This window comes from Artemia sp. Qi Xiang Cuo, chromosome 7 (assembly GCF_049724085.1).
Source record: "Artemia sp. Qi Xiang Cuo chromosome 7, ASM4972408v1, whole genome shotgun sequence".
NCBI classification, from domain to species: domain Eukaryota; kingdom Metazoa; phylum Arthropoda; class Branchiopoda; order Anostraca; family Artemiidae; genus Artemia; species Artemia sp. Qi Xiang Cuo.
The window spans coordinates 16,770,413-16,796,995 of record NC_142800.1 but is presented as its reverse complement, the minus strand read 5'-3'; the positions used below and the strand labels follow the sequence as shown (position 1 = coordinate 16,796,995).

The following is a 26,583-nucleotide window of genomic DNA, read 5'->3' as shown; positions in this document are numbered from 1 at the left end:
TGTTGGGTCACCCAGCCAATAAATTAATCTGAATTTCTCATTTTACCTGTTTGTCCAATTTTCCATTATCCTAAATTCTCCTTTCTCAATTTCCCTTGTTATATATAAGTTAAATATGCTTCTGCAAATTCTGCCTTGTAACTCATTCAAAAAAAAGTACATGGTCCACAAACTACTGACCATGTCGATAGTGTTGGGTCACCTTGCCAATATATTAATCCGAATTTCTCATTTTACCTGTTTGTCCAATTTTCCATTATCCTAAATTCTTCTATCTCAATTTCCTCTATTATCTATAAGTTAAATATGCTTCTGCAAATTGTGCCTTGTAACTCATTCAATAAAAAAGTGTAGGGGCCACAAACTACTGACCATGTTCATAGTGTTGTGTCACCCTGCCAATAAATTAATCCGAATTTCTCATTTTACCTGTTTGTCCAATTTTCCATTATCCTAAATTCTTCTTTCTCGATTTCCCCTGTTATCTATAAGTTAAATATGCTTCTGCGAATTGTGCCTTGTAACTCATTCAAAAAAAGTGCTGGGTCAACAAACTACTGACCATGTCCATAGTGTTGGGTGACCCTGCCAATAAATTAATCCGAATATCTCATTTTACCTGTTTGTCCAATTTTCCATTGTCCTAATTTCTTCTTTCTCAATTTTTCCTATTATCTATAAGTTAAATATTTTTTTTGTGAATTGTGCCTTGTAACTCATTAAAAAAACTGCAGGGGCCCCAAACTACTGACCATGTCCATAGTGTTGGGTCACCCTGTTAATAAATTAATCCAAATTTCTCATTTTACCTGTTGGTCCAATTTTCCATTATCCCAAATTCTTCTTTCTCAATTTTTCCTATTATCTATAAGTTAAATATTTTTTTGTGAATTGTCCCTTGTAACTCATTAAAAAAAGTGCAGGGACAACAAACTACTGACCATGTCCATAGTGTTGGTTTACCCTGCCAATAAATTAATCCGAATTTCTCATTTTACCTGTTTGTCCAATTTTCCATTATCCTAAATTCTTCTTTCTCAATTTCCCCTATTATCTATAAGTTATATATGTTTCTGCAAGTTGTGCCTTGTAATTCATTTAAAAAAATATATATATTTTGGTTACATTTACCATTATAGTTTAGGTTTACCAAGTAGCTTTTCAGTTTACCTAATGAAAGTTTCAGTCTCAATTGACCTTAATAGAGATCAGTGCTGCTAGTAAACAGCGCCCCGTTGTGTCGCTATCATCATCATCAGATGTAATTTGTTTAGAGTTTAATTATGCGCTTTAGTGCAAATCATGAGAATAAACTCCACTTTTCTTTATGGAAATTTAGATCTTTTAAGTAAGCCACGGGAGCAACTTTCAACTGTGGGGCGGGTTATTTCCAGTTAAAATTTTCTACGGAGGGAGGATTTCCGGCATGATTTGATAAGTGATCAGAAGAAAATTCTTTCTCAAATATAAGTATGCTAAGTAGAATTGGAGAATTTTTCAAGCGGAATTGTTCTTAGGAAGTTTTCCGGGGGGAATCTTCAGAGAGGATGTAATTTTCCGGGGGAATTTTTGTGGGGAAGGGCATTTTCCATGGAGGGGAACCGGATTCCCCGGTATTATTTGAGAAACGATCAGAAATTAAATTAAAAAACAACAAGTTTTTTTCAACTGTAAGTAAGGAGTAACATTAAAGCTCAAAACAAACAAAAATAATTCTGTATTCGAGAGGAATTGCTCTCGAATCCTCAATACCTCCCTCTTGGCGCTAAAGTTTGAGTTTTTATCCCAATTCTTTAAGAACGGCTCCTGAAACACAAGGGAAGCTTTTGAATAAGAAGATTTTTTAAAGTACTGAAAACCTTTAGCGTAAAGAGCGAGGTATTGAGGAGAGAGCAACCCATCTCATATATGGAAAAATTTCTATTCGTTTTAATTTATAATTTTCCTCCTTAATTTCAGTTGAAAAACAATTGTTGTTTCTTTATTTGGTTTTCCAAAACTTGTTTGATGTTTAATGTATCTCGGAAACTTTTTTAAAAGCAATTAGATATTAAATAGTTCTTTTGCTAGAATTTATAAATGCTAGAAACCGAATCTTTGATGAAATATTTGGTATTTATTATATAGTATTATTTTATATTTTGCTACTCTATCATTTTAATATTTATATTATTTTATTATTCTATATATATATATATATATATATATATATATATATATATATATATATATATATATATATATATATATATATATATATATATATATATATATATATATATATATATATATATATATATATATATATATATATATATATATATATATATATATATATATTTTCATTATTGCTATTATTTTTATGAATTATTATTTATTATGTTTATGTTTACACAGCTCTCACTGCTGTTGACACAGTGGCAAAAAACGCCTGATTTGAAAAGTAATGGGTCTTCTAGGTGTTTTTTTTCTTCTATTTATTTTGCTTTTTTTATTGGTGAGTTGAGCACTTCTTTGTGTCAATTTTCTTTCTTTCATCCTATTGTTGTTTCATTCCTAGAAAAATTTAGAAAGGATCGAAGCTTGTTAGTAGTGGATGGTGATTTGTGTGCTGATGATAAATCATTCATTTTTATCGTGTTGCTTTTTTTAAGAAATAGTTTGTAGACGAACAGAAACCGAGCACCATTCCTTTGCAACATTTTAAAATTTATTAATCACCATCACATAAATAATCTATAAATCCCAAAAAATAGAAACGAAATAAGCCTGTTAATAGCTGATAGCGATTCTTGTGCTGATGAACAATAATTCTTTTGCTTTATTTGCCATTTCTTTTTTTTAACGTGGTTATTCAAAGACGGAACGAAAATTAGCACTTTTGCTTTTATCATTTGTGGTTTTTGTACAAACTATAGAATGATTTTGCAAGGAAATGAGCCTGTTAATAGCTGATAGCAATTGCTTATTGACAGTTTTATTGCTTATTTTACTTCTTTTACTTATATCACTTGTTTCATCTTCTGTTTTTCTTATTTTATGTTTTTGTTCTTTCAAGAGCTGATAGATAGACGAAGAGAAAACTTAATAGTGCGAATTTGTGAGAAGGCACTAATATTAAGTCATCATCCAAGGACAGCTATAATAATCACAGTCCAAGAATTGCAGAATGACGGTGGGGTAAGAACATTTTCAAGCCTTAAAGCTTATTCTAATTAAACAACTTAGTGGTTAAGTGCTTGTCAATTCCTGCTACCCATACTACAAGCAGAATATGATTTAAAACTTGTTATTTCAGTAAATCTTGGCTAAAGACACGACCTAATACCCTGGCTAAAAAGACACACTATTCTTTTGGTCAAAGCTATGGTGGCATACAATTTTAGAACTCAAAATTTTAGGAAATCTTGGCTAAAGATAAGGCACGAAACTCGGACTAAAATTTGACGCAGTATAGCCCTGCTGCTCGTAGCAGCGGCAGGACACAATTTCATGATGCAATATCTCCACTAATCTTGGCTAAAATACGACATAGTACCCTCCTGCTGCTTATAACGGCGGTGGCATAATATTTTAGAGCTTAATATTTCAGTAAATTTTGGCACCATACCCTGGCTAAAATACGAAAATTTACCCTGTTGCTGGTCATAAAAGCGCTGACATAATTTTACATCTCAATATATAATAAATCTTGGGCTAGAGACAACACACAATGCTGTTGCTCATAGCAGGAGTTTCTTACAATTTCTAAGCTCAATATGTCTGTTGAAGCTACAACACCGTACCTTGGCTAAAATATTACAAAATACCCTATTGCTGCTCATAAAAGTGGTGACATATAATTGTACAACTCAATATTTCATAAATCTTGGGCTAAAGACAACACAATGTTGCTCATAGCAGGATTTTCTTGCAATTTCTAAGCTCAATATGTAAGTAAATTTTGGTTGAACCTACGACACCATACCCTGGCTAAAATACGTCAAAACACCCTATTGCTACTCACAAAAGCGGTGGCATATAATTTTACAACTCAATATTTCATAAATCTTGGCCTAAAGACCCGGCATAATACTCTGGCTAAAACATGACACCATACAATGCTTTTGCTCATAGCAGGAGTTTCATACAATTTCTACGCTCAATATGTCAGTAGATTTTGGCTGAAGCTACGACACCATACCCTGGATAAAATAGGACAATAATACCTTACCGTTGCTCATAAAGCATTGTCAAACAATTTTAAAACTCAATATGTCAGTAAATTTTGCTTGAAGACAAGACATCATACCCTGGCTAAAATATAACTCAATATCCTACTCATGTTGAGTAGGATTGCAACGGTGGCATACAATTTTAAACAATATGTGAGCAAATTTTGCCTCAAGATATGACACCATACCCCGGTTAAAATACGACAAGTCAATATTTATATAAATCTGGTTTTAAGCACACGTGACAATACTCTGGCTAAAATACGGCACAGTATCCCACTGCTCATTATAGCAGCGATGGTTAACGATTTTAAATATGAATATTTCAATAAATCTTGGCTAAAACCCGACATCATACCCTGGCTATTATACGACAGAACACCCTGTTGCTGTTCATAGCCGTGGTGGCATAAAATTTTAGAATAAAATGCTGGTTGTCAAAAGCAGTTCGAATCCTTTAAAGTCGCTAAACCTAAAGACACGACACAATATCTTTGCTAAAGGAGGCAAAAAAAATTCACTCAATATTTTATTGGAGTGCTGTAATTGTGACTTCTGGTCTTTTTGTATTCTAGCTCATTATTTGCAAAATATTTTATAAAAAGTTCAATCAGAGCTAACGGAATGGCCATCACGACCACCAGACCTGACATTACTAAATTTTGTTGTGGGGTTTATTCAAAGATCAGGTTTGCAGTCTAAAGCAGCAGACAATTCTAGAATTAAAAACTTAAACTTCAGATAAGTTCCATGAAATTTCCTTTGAATTGTAATGAAATTCCATTTGATTATATGTATTTCACTCATTTCATAAATGCATTTCATTTCATTACCGAAGTCTTCCTTAGAAGACAATTTTCCAAACAAAAACTGCAACTTCAAATAAATTTCATGAAATCACCTTTGGAATTGTAATGAAATTGCATTTGATTTTATGTATTTCATTCCTTTCATGAATTTCATCTCTGTATTTTAATTCCATTAGCGGAATTTTCCTTTTTGTTTTCATTCCGTTAGTATATTTCATTTCATTGTGGTGTTATTTTTTATTTACCTTTGGAATATAACCTAATTTGGAATACATTCATTTTAAAAAAATGAAAAATAATTAAATTTAATTTCCTTCCAATTTAACATCCAAATTTTGATGTAAACTATATCAAAACTTTACTTTGCTTAAAAGTCAGCCAATCGTCTAGGGCCAAAGGAAAAACAGGTGGTCTTAGGTTCGGGTTGGAGAAGGTCGTAATGAAAGATTTAAGGGAAACGGGAGTCAACTTGAGACAGGGTAAAGAGGGAGGCTTTGAATAGATTGGGATGGAGGAGGAGCGTGCGTAGCTGTGCTGGCCTAAGGTGACTTGATGCCGCAGTGACTTGTTAGTAGTAATTATTTTTTATTATTAATATAGTAGTAATTAGTAATTGTAGTAGTAATAGTAAATTCTATGCAGTTATGCTAGTTGTATACCTGCAACGGCGTACAAAGTCTGGTTCTTTAAGAATTTTTTTTTAAGCTGATATCTTATGCTAGTCTTTTCCAAACTTTTGATATATGTATACCTTTTTATGTAATTTTCCTAATGCTGAGTACCCCTCCTTGAAAAAAAGAATGTATATTAATAAGATTGTAAACATATTTATTTTTTTCTTTTGGTAAATCAATGATAAGGATGCAATTGTTTGTGTGAAATGACAGATGTGATTCAACGTCCAATAGCATGTTCCTTGCACGCTGAAGGTGCATATTCTTACCTTACTTTGATGCTAACTGAATCCCCATCAAACTTGTCTTCCACACTTGGGGTACGCGTACTACACTTAGGAAACACTGTTAAAATCCATTAAAATTTTGTTTTATAACATTATACAAAATGAGTAACTAGTTTTATTTAACAAACGTTCATATCAGTGAGAGCATCACTATTATAACTGATTGTTTTAAAAAAAATACTGGCTAAAGACAGCACAATATCCTGGCTAAGACAAAAGAAAATAGGTTAAATATTTTTGGGGGGTTGTTTTAAAACCTTTGTTTTGCATATTATTTGCAATATATTGTATGCTGGTACTATATATTCGCAATGGTATATAACAGTGCTTTTATGTTTGAAGCTTTGAGTTGGCAAATTTATTTTATAACGTTTGTAATTTCTAATTAATAGTTTTTAATTAAATACAAATTGTTGACCAAAGCAATGATGTTGCTTTTTTTTTAAACTATATCCAGGGCAGAGGGGTACATTAAAAAAGAAAAAGTTTGCTAGTCACAGCTAGATCATATACTGATTTGTATGTAAATGAAGATCACGAAAAGTGAGACAGATTATTAGAAAGTGAGTCGTGGTGGTTTATGTACATTAAATAAACCGCCTTGTTATAAATAAATGCCAGGTTTGTTTTTTGAATAGAGTCTATTTGAAGTCTATTAAATCAGTTCTTGTTCTAATTTTCTTCAATAAAAATCCTTGACTAAAATAATATCTAAGCTAAGGAAGAAAAAAAGGTCCATAACATTACTTGAGTTTTAATTGTAGCTTTCATGTTATATTTTTTCAATCATATTATATGCAACCTATTGTATATAGATATGTGCGTTGTATACATGCAATGATATACAACAGAAAATCACGGGAGAATAAACAATTTGTAAAGTTGGATTTCCTAAGTACTTCACTTTCAATTTGGTAGCTTCAACTCAGTAAAATTTATTTTCTATCGTAAAATTAATTGTAAAATTTAATTGTACCGTAATTTCTAACGTAAAATTTAATTAATCGTAGTAGGTATCGACTTCCTTTTGTTATTTCTAAGAGTTTAAGATTCTTGGTAAGGTACCAAATTTTCTTAACTGCTAATGAATTTGGGAGTTAAAGTTTGATCTTACTTTTAAAAGGAAGCTACCAAGAATTTTATTCAGCTTAATCTTAATCTAAATAGTCTCGTTGCTGCTGGTGTTACTGACTTGTTTGGTTTTGCTTTCATTATGTTACTTCGTTGGACGCTCTCCAATCTATAGACTACCCAGCGGTTCATTTTTTTTTCTCTTCCTTATGTTTCTCTAATGTTCTTTTTGATCACGCTTGTATATTATGGTATTTGGTTACCGAGAGTGGTTTATTTATGTTCAGTGTTGAATTTAACCCAACTATATTTATTATTTTTCTATAAATATCTATTTTTATATTTAAAAAGCTTTTCCCAACTTAAGCGAAAGCTGTAAATGCCACAATGCCATTCATTTTGTTACTTTTACATTCTGGACTGGACATGAATTATCATTGTGCTATTTGTTGTCTAATAGAATCGCCAACTGAAGAACTTATTGCTGATTCAAATAAAGTGCAGTTTTCGAATTTTCCAAAAATTCTGGATTTTTTATTTAATAGCATTTTAGAATCATGAATTTTTCCAAAAAATGATTTTTGTAAAAAGCTCGACGGAATGGTCAAAAACACAGGTCATTTTTTTAAATTGGCACGCCAAATAACTCAGCGAAATAAGCTCCATCAAAGACTTCTCTTGTATTTTTCCAAGACTTAGATTTTGCAGGCTTGTCCGATTAATCTATTTCTTATCGAATTCTCTCCAATCTACCTGCTATCCGCCATTTCTTTTTCGTTTGTTTTTATTATTCTTTTTCTTTTTTTGCTTTCTTCGTACTATCTTGTATTAATTTATGCCTGTTTTCCCTCTTTACTTATTGTGGTATTTGCTCATCGAAACTGATTTTATTTATGCTATGTGTTGTTTTTCTCCCACCCCCCTTGAGCTCTTCTCTCGACTCGGAAATTTTTTACTGTTCTGTGTAGATTTCTTTTATAGCTTACAGCAGCCGCTGTAAATGCCACATGCCTTGCACTTTTAAATTCTGGCCTGGACATGAATTATCTATTTGCTGCAGTTTGTTGTGGAATAGATTCACGAACCGAAAAACTAATTGTTGATCCAAATAAATCACAGTTACAGGTAAGCAGAACTCTGGTCGTCAAGTAATTTTTCGCTTTCTGCGATAGTATGCTCTGAGAATTTTCCATAATATTGCTGTGATTAATTTGTGAAACGCATAATTTAAGGAACATAATTTGAATGCACATAATTGTAAAATTGAATAATTATTTTTAAGTTATTTATAGTTTTTTTGAAATGAATAATTGTGAGTAGCTCATTGTAGGTCTAAACAAATCACACTTTTAGGTTAAGCGGAATTTTTGCTCTCTGCCATTTCCATGAAATGCATTTGCAAATGAATACTTGAACCATATATTCACTTTGAATAAACCATTGTTAATACAAGTGAACCCTAGTTACTGGTTGGCACAACTGTACCCATCAATTTAAACTTGATTTGTGATATATGCCTTTTAATGCGTGCTCTGTGCTGAGTACTTACGATCTCGGGTAATATATGTTTATATATAATTATACTACGTTATTTATCTGTAATCAATTTTTTTGCATTCTTCTATTTTTAACCAGCTTCGAGATTGGCTTCATATTTTTAAATATCAACTCTTGCTACTAATTTAATCATAATTTGTACAGGGATTTACGCGCATGCCCTTGAAGATAAATATCTTTTCATGTCTAAGCGAAATAACAAGTAATCTGAGCACAAAGATGGTTTTGTTCTTCTAATAACCTCTGTTAACTATTTCCTGTAATGAACTTATTAACAAACAAACTGAATAAGATACTAGTTCAGCATATACAATTTTGTTCATCTGAGTCACAATTACAGATAGAAACTATAGAACTAGGAGAGTAATTATGGAAAAAAGAAAAACCATTCAAATATTTCTCACCGCAGCCCGGTATATAATAGTCCATGTTCTGTTTAGCCTGCCCATTAATGACCTTCATTTTGCTAAAGGCAGCCTTATCCTCGTAAAGTAACACTCATCTCTTATGTTTTTAATACCTTGCGCATCCAAATTGCGCATGCGCTGTCAGCAATCTGAATATCGACTGATTCAAGAATATGAATATTGAGAAAATTGCTATCACTGCATATTGATCCTGGATTCCAGAACATAGTTCACTAACAGCTGTATGCTGCTGCAGGATGAAGGAACGGGGGGTTTTATAGGGAGTGGTCTCAAACTCACTTTGAGGTGCAATAAGTAGCATCTCCGCTATTACAGCTGAGACTGAAGCAAAAAAGACAAGTACACCTCACAAAGGCCAACTTATTCCTAGCAATCCCTGTTGATCTCACCCTCCGTCTTTGAATCAAAATTAATTGTAGGTTCTATCGCGTAACCAGGGAATTTGCAAAGGCATTTCGCAGTCATCTTGGACTGTCTTCACGTTGAACAGTCCATTGCAGAATACCTGATGTACTCTACGAGCGAGTCTTGCAATTGGACTGGGTACTCAATCAAGCAAGTCTCGAATTTATAGTGACCAAATGGGTTAACATCCTAGTCACCTTCACTATACAAAAACAGCCACGAAATTAGTATAAGTTTTTTGTATTGTTTCCAGGACTGGGTATTTTAGCATGCACGTGACGTCACGAATATTTCCAACTATTGGGATAATCCGGTAAGATTTTCCTTAGAACACTGACAGCTTCTCATCGAAAGGAGTATCCTCTCTTGAGACTTTCAAGTTCTATACTAAGTCTCTAGCTTCTTTGAAAGGAGCAATGACTAAGTAATCGTCTGATTGTGTGCAAAAATCTTTTAAAGCTTCCTAGTACAGAAAAGATGTGACCTTGAGGACTAATGTTTAAACAGATGGATCCTAAACAGGTTCACCGCTAAATTGAACAATATCTTAAGACAGGAAACTTCACTCTCCCGTCAGTAATTATATATCTTGCATCAGGCTCTGCTGAAGTAGCAGCTTCATGTCAGCTACGTTGCTACCGGGATTTGTTACCACAGAAGAAAAAAATAGTAAGAAAAAATTTGGAATGATAAACAATAAAAAAAAACAACAGAAACAGGGTAATTACCAAAGGACCAAGTACCAATTATATCATAAAAATATATTTATTTACATTTTTATGTACTAATACCTGTTTTTATAGTTACATTGAATGTTACATAATAGTTAAATCTTTCTTTTTTCTTTCAGTTTTGTCGTGCGGCTTTTACATTTGTTTTTGAAAGCCAAAATTCTCATAACATTTCTGTTGAAACTGAGGGCAATTTCTCAGATGATGAATTACAAAAGGCCCTGAATGCCTGCCAAGAAGCTAGCAATGAAGTGATTGAGTTTTATAGAGATTTATTAAAAAAATGAGTGTCTTATTCATTCCTATTTGTTTACTTAAATAGCTGTCATAGCTCTCAAAAACGCTAAGTTATGCTACTTTTACAGTCATAAATACCCCCCCCCCCCTAAAAAAAAGGGTCAACTATGAAATTCACAAACAAAATAGGGCACGAAGGAGTTTGAAAATATGTTGGTACTTTGCTTGATGCGTTTTAGTTTATTCTGATGCCTGATAAGTCTAGTGATTGGTGCGCAAGGTGGGAGAGTACATGTAAATTCGTATTTTTCGTTTGGTAATATCGCTTATAGCGTAAGTCTTCTGATCAGTGCGGAAGATGGGAGAATAGACCGGTTTTTCTCCTATCAATTTTCTAAATTTCATTGTAAGATCATGCCTTCAATCGAACAAAGTTGGCAATTTCAAGAACTCGAGGGTACTTTCGTAGTTTGTTTGTTTTCTTTTTTTAATAAGTGATACAATTTTAGACCTAAGTCTTTACGTTTCATATGAAAGATAATCCCCCAAAAGAAAGTATTTATTGTATAGAAAGTATTTCCCCCAAAAGATATTCAAACACTAATTCCAAAACTATCTTCGGGATTATTCACACTGGGAGGGAATATTCTCTTTGAAGTTTTTTTTTTTTTTAAAAAAGGCAATAATTGTATGTCTCTTAAAATCGCAGGTTTTGGGACCTTCAGAGCTAAAGGAAATAATCAGAATGTTTTTATTAAAACCGAAGAGAGATTCTCAGAAGCTGAGTTAAAGAAGAACCTGACCCGCTGCTAAGAAGCCAGCTATGAAGTCATTAAATTTTATTATAGGTCTATGAAAAAAATACTGAAATGAGGGTCTCACTTTTGTCCTCTTCTATTTAGCACAAGTAATTTTATACCCAAGGCTTTATATTTTCATGCTAAAGATAATCCCAATAAAAACTATTCAAAAGCCGTTCAAAAACTAATGTAAAAGAATTTTTTTATTTTTTTTTGTTCCTCTTAACAAATCTTCACTCTAGAGATGTTGAGAACTTTTTTAGGACGTGTGATGTAACTTTTTCATTCAAGGTTTTACATTTTCAATCAAAATATTCTCAAGAGTCACGATTCATTACCTGCATCTATATTGCTATTACTTGCAATATCACTACCTGCATCAGACTCAGTCACCAACTAAAAGCGAAATAATTTTGTTCGAATGATTTTATTCTTATATTCAAGCCTTCATACGCTTTAAGTCAGAATGCAAGGAATGCAGTTACAATTGATTTTATCTTATATTCTTCTTCTTCCTTAGCAATTTCTTTTCCTTCAATTTCTCTGACAGTTTTCGATAGATGGCAACATTTGAAGTGTAAAAAGGGCGCCAAGTTTCGTAAATTCGTTCTAAAGCATGAAGTGTTGAGCCTGAAAAACATAAGAGGTACAAAACGTCGATTACATTCGTTTCATAGCCAGAACACAATAAGATCAAACTAATTAAGTCCTAATTATTTTAAAGCTTATGATAGCTAGCCAGTTTCGATACTTGGTCGCCTGAATTACAAATCAGAAGATAACAAATGTGAAAATCAAAGAAAATTCAGAATTAAAAAAGATTAGTGAGGTTTGTAATATAGTCTACTAGTAATACCTCAAAGAAAAATCTAATGCAATATGTTCAAACATATATATATAGTTGTAACAAAGAAATAAATATGGAAACAACAAACGGGTCTATGGTCAGTATGAAGAAAAAGAAGAGAAACAATTAAAGGAATATTTCACCCGTCTCTCTTTTATATATAGTCTACTAGCAATACCTCAAAGAAAAATCCAATATAATGTGTTCAAAAGTATCTAGTTATATGGGCTACTAGTAACACCTCATTGTTCTGATCATTACTTTTATTTAGCATTACCTTGTTTTGGTACAATTGCTGTTGGTACAGACGTGCCTTACATTCCTTCTGTAAGGAACGTCTAATCGATTAGGAACCACGTTCGGTAAGGAACGTGGTTCAATTTGAGTGGTGGTCGATGGTGTGATTTTGAAAACTGAGCCGCCATGAGTCTGGGGCGCTTACGGTCAAACAAATTTCCAAGAAACATCTGAATTTCATATGCCATTCATAGTGAGGCAAAAAACATAGTCCAGCTGCAAGTTAAGTTCAATTATTTATACGTTGTTTAATAATTAAAGAGGTTGACACTATGGACTTAAAGCTGGAAATCTTTTTTGAACGATTTCATTCACCGAATACCGTAAGCGGGTTTGACCTACGGTATGCAAAATATTTTAGAAACAATTTTACTATTGACCTAAAACTAGAAAAATCTTCCAGCAATAGGGTAACTGAGCAAAACTGACCAAACTGAACGGTCACGCGCATGAACGCCGGTCAGAAAACAAGGAAATTGCCCCCCCCCCCCGCCTCGCGGGAAAACAGTACATTAAGAAAATGTATATATATAGGCAACTTTCCCATTTAAATCTTGGTAAAAGCAAAGCTCCTGGTATCCCTTTAGGCTGCAACCAATTCACAAAGAATGTTTGGGGGGAGGTATTTCCCCCTCCCTAGGAGAGGGTAATTTTTGTCGATATGTTCAATTAAAATATAAAAGAGGTATTTTTAGAAATCTAGAGGGGAGGGATAAATGCCCACACCCCAAATTGGTTACAACTTCATAAAATGATGATGCATGCGAGCAGCGGTCCAACTTTTGGACCGCTTTGATTCTCTTTTGTTAGACCAACTCTCTATTTCCTATAAAAGCTCCTATGAGACAAAAAGCGGATAGATAGTGATTTAAAAAGTCACATTTCGATTGGAAAACGACTAAAAAGAAAAGTTTGAAAAAAACGAAAATAAAAGAAACTAGCCGAAACAAATAGGAAATCAAGTTCTTGGATAGGCATAAAGTGTAACGCTGATAAAAAATAACTCAGACTCAGAGGTATAAAAAGCAGAATTATTATATGCTATATAAAACAAAGACTGGATATTAAAATACCCTGGGAACACTGACTTAGCAAATCAAACTCGTTTTCTAAGACACATTTAAGGCATCAAAGAAGGGTGGTTTTCATTTTCAGAAGGGTGGACACATTTAAGGCATCAAAGAAGGGTGGTTTTCATTTTCAGAAGGGTGGACACATTTAAGGCATCAAAGAAGGGTGGTTTTCATTTGCCCATTTCCTTCTTCTTTATTTCCATAAGCATCTTTGTGACTTCTATATACAAAAAAAAGAACTAAATTTTGTCAGATTCTTGTCTAAACCGGATAAAATTTGCTCTGCACAGATGTATCTTACACTTTGGGGATTAAGATGATCCATGTGTGCAGAGTTGGACTCACCATTGAGCCCCCATCACCTCGAGGGCTTCAGGCATCCAATGGTTCGGACATTTGCTATTGCTAGACACATTTATTATTTTTTTTATTTTTGCGAGGTCGATGCCTGGACGTAAAGTTCGCAAGGTTGACCCTTTCCATTGAGCAGAGGATGACCTAATAGATCTGACCGGCATAACAAGCCCGGTTTGTCTCCATCTCAGTAGGCCAGTTGTACTCCTCAACTCCTTTTGGAAATCTGATGGAACATCTGTCATTTATATAGGGGTCACCCAAGGATTGAAAGCCATACGCAAGAGCTGACTACAGGGTTGTCCTAGACGCATTTTTTTCACACTTTATCACTTTCGCCCTTAAGAGTTCAACCATAAACAATGTTGTCTTTTCTGATTGCAGGAAAAATTAACTTTCAAGGGTTTTTCGCTATCTCCCAAAAAAAGAAAAACTGAACAAGGCCTGCTACTAAAAATTATATAAGAAATACCAAAACTTTGATAAGTTCATCAATCCAGAAGCAAGTAAAAACCAGTTGTTAAACATATTCACCCCCTAAATCTGCTCAATGACGGCCCTTTCCCTCCTAGAAGATTTTGCTTGAATGTTTGAACTTAAAGACTCAATCTTTCAAACAACATATCCCATTCCATGGAAGACTTCACTTACACCCTAGTTTCGAGTTAACAACACATCTCTTCGAGTTCACCTACAGTTAACAACACATCTCTTCGGTTTTCTTTCTTTTTTTTACTCTTTGTCAGCTGTAAAAACCTCTCACCTATTGGTTCAACAGGATATGTTTTCTTGCTGAATGTGAAAGGTTGTTCAATATTGGTAAACACTTTCTGTCTAAACTTGTCCTTATCAAAGGTGCTGTTGTTAATAAGACATTCCCTCAAAGTATCAACAAAAAGTGTCCACCTGGGAATATAATAGTCCATTACCAAACCTAAAATCAGATGAAATATATAAGTCATTGTAAATATATAACCGTATAAACTTATAAAATATATAAAAATAAATATGTAAATAATAAATAAAAAACTAATATATAAAAATTTAGAAGTCATTTCTTAATGACAGCACGGGCCCCAGCTCTCAACGGACTTCATTTCTTAGTTTAGGATTAGAATTGAATGTAATTTTTATTATATATGTGTTTAATTTCTCATTACAGAATTTTGAGATCATTGAACTGAGAGACCTTACTCCATCTTTCTGGAATCTAAACTTTATTATAGGCGACCATTGCTAGCAGTATCCAGCAGGTCTTACAGGGTATACCAAGGGACTGATAAACCTACCATTTTTTATATTTTACATTTCGAGATGAAAAGAAGCTGTTCTAAAACAATTTTTTCCCAAACCAGCCTCCCAGGTTCCTGTGACAAGATTTTGGATATAGAAAATATCACACGAAAAAAATTGCGTAAAAGTTTGGGGAAATAGAAAATGAAAAACGCTTCTAAAATATACTTTAGAAAATATTCGAATATACTTAAATTCCAGAAAATAAACAAAACGCTTTCGATAACCTTCTCAAACAAAAAAAAGGCATAAAAGGGATAAGAAAAGAGAATATAAAATAGTAATGGCATTTTAAGCATTTGATAGGTCCTGTCAGTTACGTGGTCCTCAACGTATACTCCCCGTATCCCCTTCCAAAGACGCTAAATCACGCACATACACAGAAGTAGAACAGAACATTTGGGCCAGCAAGCCCCCTTCGCGAGTAAAAATAAAATGTTATCCAATTTTTTTTTCCATTTGTATAATTATGTTGCAGTTTAATTTTCGAACGGACAAACAAGAAATCACTAAATAAAAATAATCAAAATGTTAAAACTGAATTCAAAAAATAAAAACAAAGCAACATTGATAGTGTTAAAGAATACAACTTACCGCCCCATTGTTTCGCAGCATAATCAACAATTTCTCCCCTTGGACCCCAGAGAGTTATTTGATTCCTCGCATTGTATTCAAACTGAGACTTCTCCTAGTAAGACGATAAGTACAGGTTATTGTTTCATTCACAATAGAATAAAATCAATATCACAGAGCTAAAGGCAAAGCTATGGCTGTCCAACCTAGTAAAGCTAGCTGCAACCTAGTAAAGAGCCAGCCACGGCTCATTGTAACCACAAATTAAAAAACGCGTTAAAAAAAAAAACTGGCTGGTGAAAAGGAATTGCCATTTGTAGCTGATTCGGGAATGGTAACTATTATCTAAATAGTTTTAATAGTAAAATATTTTCTCGGAAACAAGTTTATGGGAATTTAGGAAAATAGCCTTTAACGCTCCTAAATGGCTTCGGAGAGAAATAAAAAGTACACCCCTGGAATCTCTATGGCCAAAAACCCTATTCTGGAAATTTGCAGCCCCCTGACTCAAACAAAAAGGAAAATCCCTTTTTTGCATCTTTTAAGTTTTTCAGAACAAATTTTTCAAATTTTATGAAATACTAAAATAGCAGTAACATTTTGATCTTTTAATACCTTGAATTTTTACTTCATTTCGCCCTCTCACACGTCAAGACGCCAGATCCTAAATTAGATATGATTTTACCAAGACAATGACAATTTTTTTTATTGGTTAGAACAATGATGAAAGCAAAATATAAGTTTATACTCATAGTTGAGCTATAAAAGTTTCCTCATTACATTTCAAAGAATGAAAGATATAAATATTGGCCGAATTCAATCCTTGTCTTGATACCACAGCTACTATAAACTTAGTGAAGCATAATACTATTAGTAGTCGAAGCTTGGCCGAAATAACCTTTGACCGCCCCCATATGAACTATACAAAGTTTTAAACTGACTTTTTTCAGACCTGCTGTCTTAATCCAGGGTCCCCAGATTTTGGGATTCGGTCTTCCCGAATTCTGAAGGCATGGGAAGCCACTTCATCAGAGTAAAGAGTGGGCTCAAACCGAATATAGGAGGACCAAAGAAGGTGGAGGGCAATTTCACCGCCCCCCCCCCTAAATTTTGACAATATTATTTGGTAGCTTCGCTAAGAAAAATAAAAAAAATACTGCCCCTCCCCCCGGCATTTGCGTAAATTGGCGCTCCTATAACCACATTGTTTGTAAAGAGTGGTGCTTGGTATCTCATCACTAAGCATCATTTATAAAACATTGCCTTTGAAAAAGGTGTCACATCTTCATCGACTTTGTAGTGTCCAATACTACTGCGCCGGCATTAAGTGCGCTTACCACCATTTCGTCAAAGCGCCGTCAAACCCTCTGCAATCCCGTAGAATCCGAAGTTGAGCAAAAACACTAAGTGGATATGACTTCTACTTTCAACCTCTTTCCAACATCCATAATCCTTCGATAAGTTGCCATGGATCGGTGTTTGTGTATCAAACTGAACCAAACCTTCCAGGAAAAGTTGAATAGTAAACTGGAGAGTTTAAATTTTGACAATGTAAAAGATGAATTGAATAATTTTAGGAAAACGATTTGTGAAGTTGTTGATGGTGTCTTAGGGAAGAAAATTATGAACACAGCAAGGAATATTAGTGAAAAAAATTATGTTTAATAGAGAGGAGGAGGGGCTTGTACAAGAATTATCTGAGCAATAGATCATATGAAAACAAGAGGAATGTAAAGAAATTGGAGGAAGTATTAAAATATAAACAAAGAGGGTATGAAGTGGAGTCCATGGATAAAATTACCGAGGATCTGGAAGATGCAGCTAAAAGACATAATAGTAAAATATTTTACTAGCATGATAATAAACATACACGGGGAAGTTAATTTAAACCTTTCCCAATTAACGATAGGATCGGAGCCATATTTAGTGATATGGAATCCATTAAAGAGAGCTGGGCAGAATGTTTTAAGATTGTGCTAAGCCGAGAGAGAGTTGCAAGAAAAGATATAGAGGAAAATGAAAAAGTTTTTGATACCTAGGACGTGAGGGAAGATTTGTTTTGTGAGGAAGATTAGCGATAGTACTAAAAGGATTAAGAAATAATAAGGTTAATAATAAGGTTCCAGGTGCTTATAGTGTGTGGTAAATGAGTTTTTTTTTAAATATGGTGGCTCTGAGGTCAGAAATAAGTTACTGAATATCATGAATATGATTTTTGAAAAGGTGAAGTACCTAGTGATTTTAGGAAAGCCCTTTATTAAACAACTGTATAAGAAAGGTGTTAAGAGTGAGTGTGGTTATTATCCAGCCATTAGCCTCGTCTCTGTAGGTAGCAAATTACTTAGTAATATGATACTGTTTAGACTGAGAGATGCTGTAGACAAAGTGATAGGAGAAGAACAGTGCGGTTTTAGACAGGGGAGAGGATGTGTCGACCTAATTTTCACTTTTAGGTTAATAATTAAGAAGTGCCTGAGTTATCCAACTCCTTTGGTCCTTAGTTTTATAGATTATGAGCAAGCGTCCGATTCTCTAGATAGAAGAGCTTTAGTGAAGTTCTTAACCAAATTTTTGTTCTTGAAAAACATCGATTTACAGGGTCCGGTTGCTCTTTTATTTTATTTTTGGTATCTCTATTTTTTTTTTCTTCTTTTGCTGTGAAGTAAAATGCTTATTATTCAAACAAACTCCAAGTAGCTTTGTAGCAAATAATGCTTTGCAAGCAGTCTCGTGAATTTATTTAACTATCACTATAAAAGAAAATAAATACATTTTACAACTCTGATATTTTCTTAGTGGTTATTTTAATTGTAGATATCAGGGTGACAAATGTGGTTCGAAAGTATCAGGGTCATTTTCACAATGAAACAAAAATATATCTACTTTGGACCAGTACGCTTGTGCACTGTCAATATGCATGCGCATGTATGGTTGGTATTAGAAACTATATCAGAAGTGCCAAATTCGAAGCAGAAGGATCGTGAATTGGGCTTTGATGAGATGAGAGTGGTCGCATGACATCACTTTAAACTAACCAGAGGCCTTTTCCATTGACGTAAAGTTACTGAAAGGGAAAGTGGTATTTATGCCTTTAGTCAAAGCGTCAGTGACAGTCAACAAAAGCCACTCTTTGTCGAATAAAATCAGAATTCTTCTTGTCCAAACTTGACACTTCTAGTACGTTTGAACATCCCTTATGCGACTTATCCACTTAATACTACGTTCCCAGGTTTTAATCCGTAAAACATAACAACAAATATTTCTCCGGCTACTTGTCAACTGAAACGCTATAGGCAGGGTGCTACAATTTCGACTAAACGTCATAAAATCTAAAAGAAAAATCCGTCAGAACCACTAACCGTCATAACATCTAAAAAAAATGTATAAGTTTATATAACAGTAATAAGTATATAATAGTTTAGAAACACATTTCGGCCATATATTTGCACATCAGGGGGGTGGGGGTAAAGCATAGCATATATTAAGTACGTAACCTAACCTAGGTACCTTTTCCCCCCTAAACCCCAAAAAGCTAAAGTTTAAAAATTTTGGATGTTGTGACGGTTGGTGGATCTGACGGGTTCTCCTTTCAGATGTTATGACGGATTTTGTAGACGAAATGACGTTAGTACTCCTGACGGTTAGACGTTATGACGCCTTCCCCTATAGGCGATTAGGCGGATAACAACATTAATCACGTGTACTCCACTGCAAGCATAGCTTATTTACAAACCCCTGAAGGTGTGTCATATTTCACAATTACTATCTCTTTTTGTTCTCTGTGTGTAATTTTACATATTTTTCTTCCATTTCTGAAAAGATTCAATTTTTTGTTCACATATGACGTCACTTATCATCAGTAATCCTGCATTTTCCAGGTTTAGCAGGTGTAACTTATCCGAGCCTTAACCCAGACCATTTCAAATAGTAATTCTGATAACCTCTCCCGTATTTATGTCTCGTAAAACGCTAAGGATAAGTAATCTGGCTTGTCGGATAAGTAATCTTGGGATGCTCGAACGCATTGTTCTGGTACAGTATCTAATGCCCCACCACCCATGCGCATCCGCATTCACGGGCACATACACACGAGTCAAAAATAAAAAATGTGTTTGTTTTCATTTTTGTCATGTTTTTACGAGTCGGACAAACATTTAAGAGGGGGTCAAACCCCTGTACCCCCCCCCCCCCCATGGATACGGCCTTGGACGGCACTTTTACTTCTAAGGGATCATTCCTTAAGCTTGTTAACTATTCTAGCTGGTATGTCGCTAAACAGAAATTATTAAACAAAGCAAAAAAATACTACTTCTTGTTCATCCTCTGCGCCAAAAATTAAGGTTATAAATTTAATACAGTGGCGGATCCAGAGGGGCGAGGGGGCGTCCCCTCCCCTCCCCCCCCCCTAACATAGTCTAAAATAGTGTAATTTATTTAATTAAGGCAAATTTGCGTTAACTAAACTTGCTCCTAACGCAAGTTTATCGGTCAACCCTGAATGAAGATGTCCAGATTGAGTCAACATCGAAATTCAAATTTGTTTATAAGAGATTATCTCAGTTGATTAAAAGCGATAAATACCTCCAAGGGAGCAACAGCTTTAGCAGTCTCTATCCAAGGTCCCAGCATGAATTGTTGGTTAGTATTCAGGATTGTATCCATGTCATAAAGGATTTTCAGAAGAGTTTTAGATGATGTCCTGCAAATTTACTCATTAGAGCAGTGGTACTCAAACTTTTTATTTTTGCGGTCTGAATATTTTTTTTGTCACAGCTAATAGTCATGTTCGACATTTTCACACTTCTCAGATAATTGCCGAAAAACCATTATAAGCTATTCTCAAAGGGAGAATCAGCAGAGCAATTTAGGTCAGGAAGTTCAAAGTATGAACTAAACAAACATTGCCCTCTTACTTCTTCTTTTGAGAAGAAGAAGCATTGAAGGAGAAGAAGAAACAGTACCCTCTTTTTGCTTAGAAAACGACTTTCAGAAATTATTTGAGAAGCTTGAAAATATTAAGATATGATTTTTAATCGTGACAAAGTAACTTCTAAAAAACGACAAAAAAGACATGTTTACAAGACAACACTTTCATTATTACTCATGCCTGGAGCAGGAATGAAAGCGGCATGTCAAAGGACAAGCTTCGGTGTTTCTCTCTTGACCGTTTTCCTGAATCAAGATAAACCGAATCAGGTCACAAACATGGCTTTTTTCCGAAACAAGCACATTTTGTAGACAGACTCATTGGTGCCAATTGGGAGGGGGCATCTCCCTCTAGACTTTTGCCCACCCTAGATTTAAAAAGAGACTTTGTTTGTATTTTCATCTAAAAATCCCTTTTGCTTGGTCTTTTCATCGAAAAAAAATGCCTTCTCTAAAAGATTTTGAAAAATATGCTTAGCCTAAACGTTTTCGCAAACTGGCAACACTGCCCACAATGGGAGATCCAGCAAAATGTATGGAGTTTGCACAGGTCTGAACGAATAGGAATTGCTTCTGTAACAGCGGCTGATATATTTTGCAGAAAAATACTATTTACATTACCATTATATAGTTTATAAAAGCTCTACCATGTTTTTTTTTTTTTCAGAACGCTTTCTTCAAAAAAGAAACAGTTTAAGAAACGTAACAACAGAACAAGGAAACGATAGATTCTTCTTGAAACAATGTCAACTATAATGTATTTCCTGAAAACGTTTTACTAGACAAGAGACTGCTCTTTCAATGTGTGTCCCCTAATCATTACTCAGTAAGCAAGATATTATTTTTCTTATATTCCAGAATAAATATGCTAGTCCTTACACAATTTTTAACTTATAAAATATTTCAAATATGTTGAAATATTTTCCAGACCTAATTTCCAGAACTTTCAACTACGTTCGAAAGCATAAAAATATAAATGTTTTTACTTTTATAACTTTAATAAATAAAAAAATTATTAACATTTTAATTAATAAATATCAGTATATGTATATTAAACTGACAATGCACATTCATTTGTATTTTTTTCAGTAAAGTGCAAATTATGTTCTGGCCTCGGGAAGGCATATGGGATTTTGAGCCCAATTTATGTTAATTTCTGCTCGTTTTGAGTTTGACTTGCTTATTTATTGTACTTTTTGCTCGTTTTGAATTTCATTTATTTATCGATGCTGATTTGTGGTAGTTTCACGCTTGGTAGATTATTTGATTTTATTTTTGCTCATTTTTTGTTTAATGGAGTTTTTTACTTTTCTTTGAAAAACTTTCTTTGTGGAAAAAGGTTTTTTAATTAATTCCTGCTCGTTTTATATTGACATAGTCTTTTCAGGGAAAAAGAAAATAATATCTTAAATCTTTTCGTTTTTTTAAGACTTTATAGTTTGTCCAGCTATTTGTATACTGGAAAAAAAATTTCAGCAGTTTTTAACAACATACACACTTTTAAAAATATAGACACAAATACTAGTGTTTAATTTAGTTTCATACCTCCTCTAGTTGACCTGAAATGGAAAACTTGATACCATTCGCAAAAAAATCTGTTTAATTTCTTTGATAGCTTGTATACGCTATTTTGATTTGGTTAAAATTTTAAGAGCAGAAGCAGCCCCGAAAGTTTGAACATAATACCCTCAGTCGTTCTTGGAATACTGCTGAGATGCCTTATTGGTAATTAGCCTTAACACAGTGCTTTTTGATTTAATCTTAGGGAAAAATTTAGTTTTTAAACAAAAAGTCGAATGGGAGGGGGGGCGTGGGAGGGGGATTAGTTTCCCTCCAATCACTTTCGATTATTAAAAAGGGCCTCAGCCCTTTCTATTTTCAATCGACTGAGCCCTTTTTGAAGTTCCTAAGACAACTCCTTCGATACAAAGTGCCCTGGTCTAAACAACAACAACAGCAAAAAAAAAAATACATTATACCCACATCGATCTTTACTATAAAAATTTCAAGCCTTCCAATCACTTTCGACTTAAAAAGGGCACTAGGCCTTTCAATTTTCGATTGAATTAGTCCTTTTTGAGTTTCTAAAACAACACTTCCTGTAAACGCCTTCTATGGCCCCAGTGCATAAATGGCAGCTCTAACCCAAACTGCAATGAGTGTGGTTATCATCTTCTAAGGCATATTTTATAAAACGTTTAACCATGTCACACAAAATGGCCATATAAAAGTTTTGAATGGATGTGTCTAGGAAAATAGTGGGCATCAGAGGGGCGTTATACATTCTCCAATAACTTTCAACTGTTAAAAAAGGCACTAGTCCTTTCAGTTTCCAATCAAATGTACCCTTTTGAAGTTTTCACGACAACGCTTTCAATAAAAACCTTATATGCCCCGATTGGATAACTTACAAACCTCGCCCTGAGGGCTGGTGGGGGAGGGGTGTCATCCTCAAAGACCTAATTTCCAGAACTTTCTACTACGTTGAGCAAAATGGCTATCTGCAAATTTTGATTGGATGTGTTTGGGGGAATGGTGGGGTGAGATGGGGGTTAGTTACCCTCCAATCACTTTCAACTATAAAAAGGGCACTAGCCGTCTCAATTTTCAATTGAATGAGCCCCTTTTGAAGTTTTTACGACAACTCTATCATTAAAAGCCTTATTTGCCCCCATGGCATAACTTACCAACCTTTGCCCTGGGGACTCTGGGGGGTTTGTCATCCTTAAATACATAATTTCCAGAACTTTCAACTACGTTAAAGAAAATGGCTATCTCTAAACTTTGATTGAATTTATTTGGGGAAATGGTGGGCGTGAGAGGGGGGTTAATTACTCTGCACTCACTTTTGACTATTAAAAAGGGAAATTATATGCCCCCGGGGCATAACTTACAACCCTTGCACTGAAGGCTCTGATGGGGTTATCATCCTAAAAGACCTAATTTCCTGAACTTTCGAGTACGTTGAACAAAAGGGATATCTCAAAAGTTTGATTGGATGTGTTTGGGGAAATGGTGGGCGTGAGAGGGACGTTAGTCGCTCTCCAATCCTTTCTACTATTAAAAACGGCACTAGCCCTTTCATATTCCAATCAAATGAGACCTTTTGAGGTTTCTACGGCAACACTTTCAATAAAAACCTTATATACCCCCAGGGCATAACTTACAACCCGTGCCCTGACGGCTGGGGGGGGGGGTGTCATTATCAATGGTGGGCGTGGTGGTGGAAATGGGGAAATGGTGGGCGTGAGAGGGGAGTTAGTTGTCCTTTGATCACTTTCGACTATTAAAAGGGCACTAACCCTTTCAATTTTCAATTGAAGAGCCCTTTTTGATGTTTTTACAACACCATCGCCTGCTGGAACATTGTAGGACCTCAGAGCAAATCTTATACCCTTTACCCTATGGGTTGGGGGGGGATTGTTTGTTAACAATAAAGAACTAGTTCCAAGAATTCAAGTAAAGTTAAACAAAATGGCTATCTAAAAATTTTGATTGGATGTTTTTGGGGTAAAGGTGGGCGTGAGAGGGGGGTTAATTGCCCTTGAACCACTTTCGACTATTAAAAACGGTACTAGCCAATTGAATTTCTAGTCGAATAAGTCGTTTTTTAAGTCTAAAAAACAAAGCTGTCAATAAAAAACGTATTTGCCCCCAGGGCATATTTTATAACCCTTGCCCTGAAGACTGTGGGGGGAGTGTCCAGCTCAAAAAAATAATTTCCTGAACTCTAAACTGCGTGGAGCAAAATGGCTATCTCAAAATTTTGATAGGATGTCTTTGGGGAAATGGTGGGCGTGGAAGGGGTGTTAGTTGCCTTCCAGTTACTTTCGATTATTAAAAAGGGCCCAAGGCATTCCAATCTCTAATTAAATGAGCCCTTTCTAAAATTTCTATCACAACTCCTTTGATACAAAGTGCCCGGGTCTAGAGAAAGAAGAAGAAAAATAAATAATACAGTGTACCAATAACGTTCTTTATTTAGGCAGCAATGTGGCGCTGCCTATGATTATCGTATTGAGCCAATGACCTTCGAATGTCAGAAGATGGTATACTTTTAGAATCACTCTTTTAGCGAAACTATAATAACAGCACTTTCCAATGCAAAAACATAGCGAGTTGGATGTAATTCATTTATCAATTGGCTTGCAAAACATTCAAACTGAAGATTTTGAGTTAGAAAAACTAACGACTTTGGTTGAAAATCATTATACCGCTTAGGATAGCCTTAAATTCAATGAGAACTTAGCTAAATTCTAATAAATTAAATATCCTAATTCCTTTGTAATATAGTGAGTTCAATTTCAAGCTACTGATTAATGCCAAGAGCACACTATGGAACTCTCTATCGTCTTAATATAAAGATTGACTAAGGAAAATAAAATAACAATTCCCCTTGAAAAGAATGTTGTGACGAAACTATAACAAAATCTTAGCCAAACTGACTGCAATGGATTGAGAAATGCCTTGTCACAATTGAAATTCTAATGCAAAAAATACTTAAAATAGTAAAATAGATTACCCTCTCCTTCCTTTTCTGCAGGCACTTTTTGGTTTGGCCTTTACTGAAGTTTCCGATACTACCGTCTTTTAACGCTATTATTCTTTGGGTCTTAAACAAGAAATCTCTAATTTTATAGCATAAAATTATCATTATGTTTCCCTTTGCGAAACATATGAGCTGTAAGCAAATATTTTCAACCGTTGAATTTCATCAATTGATAAGTCAAAGACATGGATCAACTAAAAAAATGTCTTGCACTTTCCAATCTATTTTCGAAACAGGCGATGGGTGCACCCTTTCGTTTGGGCATGAGAATATATACAAATGAGAAAAAAAGGATGGTTTTCAGAGAGAAATATAGAAATCACTCTCCCCCCGCCCAAAAAAAAAACATCTGACGGCCACCCAAAAAAATCCCGATCAGATAAACCAATCGAAAATTCGGTTATCCAGTTTAATCTTCGGATGGAACTAGTCTCTAGATAATCTTTTCTCTCACAAACAAAAAAATAATTGCTTTTTCCTGGAAAATAGCAGCTTTATAAAAACACATGTTATCACAATAGGAAATTGCTCAACACTTTCCATAAACAATTGCAAAAGTTTCTAGGCTTAAGTTTGTTGGCTGTAAGTTTTGTCGTTGTTTGCCACTCTAAGTTTCACTGCCACTGCAACCTTAAGCTTTACTGCAATTGTAATAGTTTTTTTTTTACCAAAGCATCGATTTAGTTTGGTAAATTTTATAAATCAATTGATAAAACGGAAAAGCTAGTCGGCGTAATCCATATTTCTTTTTTATTCTTCAAGTCTTCCTGCTCAAGACCAGACCAAAGTGCATATCCAACGTACAAAAAAGATATATAAAAATTAATTGTTTCGTTTTTTTGATGTCCTGGGACAACGTTATGGTATACTTTTTGAGAGATGATATTATTGAGACCATGCTATTATTTTGGGTATTGAAAGGGAGGAACCTATCGAAGAGAAGTTGTCAGAAGCAGAAACTGTTAAAGGAGGAGGCTACGCCTAAAAGGCCTGTGAATGCCCATAGACCTGTAACTAAAACTATTCGAAAAACACGAGCTGAATACTATTGATAAACTAGTATTTATTAGTTAAAGTATTAATGTAACAAATAAAAATAGTTTATGGAACATTTATCTGAAAAAATCGGTTCAAATAGACGGACTCGTGATATTTCCCTATATTTCTAGAATTCTACAGAACTTCACTGAAACACAAAACCGGACTTCACTGAAAACACAAAACCGACACAACAAAACAAGTTTAGTTTTTCAGAACTTTGCAAATATAATGCAATAACACAAGTCAGTTTATTTAAACCAGTTTTTGAGATGTATTTTTAATAAACTACGAAGCAATGTTTATTTTTTGTATTAAGTTTCAACTTCACTGTTTAATTCCATCAGAAAAAGTTTCATATTTTGGATTTTTTTTTTCGTTTTTAGATTTTAAAAATATACACAATAAACTTTAAAAAGA

At 34.3% G+C, this 26,583-nt stretch overlaps 2 protein-coding genes across 5 annotated transcripts in view; one reads left to right on the top strand and one right to left on the bottom strand.

Annotated features, from left to right (window-relative positions):
• Positions 1-10,469, top strand: part of Rrp46 (exosome complex component Rrp46) — a 30,658-nt gene extending 20,189 nt beyond the window's left edge. For all 4 annotated transcript variants that reach the window (XM_089091404.1, XM_089091402.1, XM_089091405.1 and 1 more), the window contains exons 4-6: positions 3,059-3,180; positions 8,037-8,180; positions 10,296-10,469. In XM_089091404.1, the coding sequence (XP_088947530.1) occupies positions 3,059-3,180; positions 8,037-8,180; positions 10,296-10,463 (434 nt within the window). In that variant the 3' untranslated portion in view covers positions 10,464-10,469. The remainder of the gene's footprint in view (positions 1-3,058; positions 3,181-8,036; positions 8,181-10,295) is intronic.
• Positions 10,470-11,624: 1,155 nt separating this feature from the next.
• Positions 11,625-26,583, bottom strand: part of Naglu (N-acetyl-alpha-glucosaminidase) — a 66,124-nt gene continuing 51,165 nt past the window's right edge. The window contains exons 15-18 of the mRNA XM_089091761.1: positions 20,232-20,349; positions 15,672-15,765; positions 14,548-14,718; positions 11,625-11,843 (exon numbers count right to left, since the gene is read on the bottom strand). Coding sequence (XP_088947887.1) covers positions 11,707-11,843; positions 14,548-14,718; positions 15,672-15,765; positions 20,232-20,349 — 520 coding nt within the window. The 3' untranslated portion in view covers positions 11,625-11,706. The remainder of the gene's footprint in view (positions 11,844-14,547; positions 14,719-15,671; positions 15,766-20,231; positions 20,350-26,583) is intronic.